Source organism: Triticum dicoccoides, chromosome 7A (genome assembly GCF_002162155.2).
Source record: "Triticum dicoccoides isolate Atlit2015 ecotype Zavitan chromosome 7A, WEW_v2.0, whole genome shotgun sequence".
In the NCBI taxonomy this organism is placed as follows: domain Eukaryota; kingdom Viridiplantae; phylum Streptophyta; class Magnoliopsida; order Poales; family Poaceae; genus Triticum; species Triticum dicoccoides.
Window position 1 is genome coordinate 87,451,822 of NC_041392.1, and position 2,759 is coordinate 87,454,580.

General features: G+C 48.7%; 1 protein-coding gene across 1 annotated transcript; it reads right to left on the bottom strand.

Annotated features, from left to right (window-relative positions):
• Positions 1-310: 310 nt before the first annotated feature.
• LOC119328601 (auxin-responsive protein IAA20-like) lies at positions 311-1,025 on the bottom strand. Its single transcript, XM_037601589.1, has 3 exons — positions 829-1,025; positions 479-739; positions 311-380 (listed from the first exon to the last, which is right to left on the bottom strand). The coding sequence occupies exons 1-3, from the start codon at positions 1,023-1,025 to the stop codon at positions 311-313; spliced, it is 528 nt and encodes a 175-aa protein (XP_037457486.1).
• Positions 1,026-2,759: the final 1,734 nt, after the last annotated feature.

Below are 2,759 nucleotides of genomic sequence, written 5' to 3' on the forward strand. Positions count from 1 at the left end.
TCACTATTTCCAAGCCAAAATGCAAATTCAGTGGAAATAAATCGAAATCAAGTACATTTTGATAGATCAAATTCCGAAACAATTTTTGACATTTCACAGAATTTGTTCCGTCAACATAATTAAAAATCCTGGACAAAAGAAATAAACTCAGAAAGTCCCATACTTGTTGACGTGACGATAACAGTATACTAAAATTCCCCCGCAAAAAAACATTATACTAAAATTACCCGCAAAAAAAACATTATACTACAATTATTCAGTAAGCTAATTAACTAGACACAGACGCCGGTGCAGATCATGACGCCCAAACTCAACCAGTAATGCCATGTGTAGTCGGTTGCATGAGTATCTTGAGGCGTTTGGCCGACTGGCTAAAGTCCCTGCAAGAGGTCGGTTCAACACCGTTGTCAGTCAACCATTCGATTCGATGCAATGACAGGGGAATGCGCGCTGAACAAATTAAGAATCCACAACTTACTCCCACGGCACGTCTCCGACGAGCATCCAGTCCCCGTCCCCGTCCTCGTAGGCGACGGCGTATGGATCACCATGGTGAGAAGCGGAGGAGGGGAACATGAGGCGGAGCGTGTGGTGGAGCTGGTGGTAGGAGGCGTGGCGGGACAGGTCCACCTTCCTCCCGATGGGCACCCCTTCCATCTTCACCTTCACGTGTCCGTTGCCGCGGCTGCGCGGGCGGTAAGCGCTCTTCACCGGCGGCCAGCCCACCAGCCTCTTCCTCCTGCACGACTTGCACTCAGTTTCACGAAAGAGAAGGGCGCATACGTGCACTGCATTGCATTGAACACCACCAAACAAGCAAACCCTCACTTGTTGCTCGTTCGCCAGTCGAGGGCGCCGCCAGTGCCGTCTTCCCAGCTGTCGTCGCCGTCGTCGTCGCGCGGGAAGTGTGGCAGCGTGGTCTTGGTGACCCCGAACGCCCCCGCCGGCGCCGAGCCCCTCTTCCCGCACGAGCCCGCCGACTGGCCGGCGTGGTTGGGTGGCGCAAGCCCCAGCTCCAGCTCCATGGCGCCGGTGGCTTGCTCTCCTTCCCTTCGACAACTGTTTTCCCTGTGCGCGATCTTACAGCTGAAAGCTTGTGCTGTTTCGAGCTACTCCGGCAACGCAGTGAGGTCGATGCGTGCCGTATATATACGCGCGCGGGGCACCGCGGCCGATGGCTACGTTCGATGCACGGTGACAGTGGAGGTCGATATGGAGAGAGTGAAATCGTCGTGGGCTCGTGGCGGCCGAGGGAGAGGAAGACATGGTGTTGGGGCTCCAGGGGGCCAAGCAGCGGGCGCGCGGGAAAACGTACTGCCGAATGCATGGTCAAGCTAGACACATTCAGGATAGGATAGGTACCGGCGTCAATGGTGTCACGAGACGTGAGAGCCAGATCGAGGGGGCATGTGCGTACGCGTGGGTTCTTCTCTATCAGCCGTTATTTAACCCTTGATGCGTTCCTCGTCGTCCGCCACATGGACATGCCGCAGCACATGCCCCCGAGTCAAGGGAGACAAACCAGCTACTGCTCCCACTCCATGCTTCGCCAACTCCAGTCACAGTTGCCTGTGACAGCATGCCTAATCCACGCCTTGGATCTGCATGGAGCATGGACACCGTGCTTCCCAATGCCGCTCCCTGCCGGCTCTGTCCCAGCGCGAAACAAGTACTATGTATATGTGCGTGTGCAGCTTCTGATGGGGGCAGGACACTTACATAGAGAGAGCCATTTCTTTTCCCGAAACTCAATCTATTCATTTTCAACCATGACAATACAGAAAATAACATAGATAATAAAAATTACAACCATGTTCATGGACCACTCAACGATGACTCTAAGCATTGAAGCGAGCCGAAGGCGCGCCGCTGTAATCGCCCCTCAATCACTAGAGCCAGGCAAACATTGTTGTAGTAGACAGTCGGAAAGTCGTCGTGCTAAGGCCCTATAGGACTAACGCATCAAAGAAGCAACCATCGCCGATGAAGAAAGTCGTAGATCAGAAGGATCAAACATGTAAACACTCAAACAAAGACGAACGAAGACCGGATCCAAACAGATCCATCGAAAACCAACACTGACCGAATCCCGCGAGATCTGACGGAGACACACCTTCACACCAGGGGCGGAGCCAGAAAATTTTGTCAGTGGGTTCACTCATTAGCTCATTGTGAGGATTTGGTATTAATTAATTAAGTGTAATGCCCGATTCAAACTATCTTACAACAATAGTCTTTTCAACAAATCTTACAACAAGAGTACAACACTCAAAGACAATGCAACAAACTGAAATATGGTATCAATTATCACATATATTGATTAAATGTAAAACCAAAGAGTGCAAGACCTACCAGTGGATGAAATTATAAAATCCCTCATTTTCATTTTATAGACAGGGTAGTACCGAAATAACTTCATAGCTTCAAGTGCAGCTTCTCATCTCGTTAAAAACCTTTGGAAAAAATGATAAGTTAGTATGACAAATTTAACGTAAGTAGTACCATGAAGCGAAAGAAGCATGTAAAGTCACTCACATTTTAGTGTGTACCCTTTCGATATTTCATTATTATCATAAATAGATGAAACACATCATATGGCAGATCATCTAAAGTTATTTCTGTCTCAATAGAAACTTTGGGAGATAGTTTTTGATGTATTGCCTACATCTAACGTTGGCCCTGAAGTGCCAACATCAATCTGATGGTCGATTTCTTTTTGAGAAATATTATTGCATAGCATAGTATAGACCAATCTAAGT

Excerpts from the sequence above, each read along its gene's own strand:
- LOC119328601 (XM_037601589.1), bottom strand. The coding sequence starts at position 1,025 with ATGGAGCTGGAGCTGGGGCTTGCGCCACCCAACCACGCCGGCCAGTCG. Across the intron at positions 740-828 it reads GACTGGCGAACGAGCAACAA|GAGGAAGAGGCTGGTGGGCT; the intron begins GTGAGGGTTTGC and ends CAAGTCGTGCAG. Across the intron at positions 381-478 it reads GTCGGAGACGTGCCGTGGGA|GGACTTTAGCCAGTCGGCCA; the intron begins GTAAGTTGTGGA and ends GACCTCTTGCAG.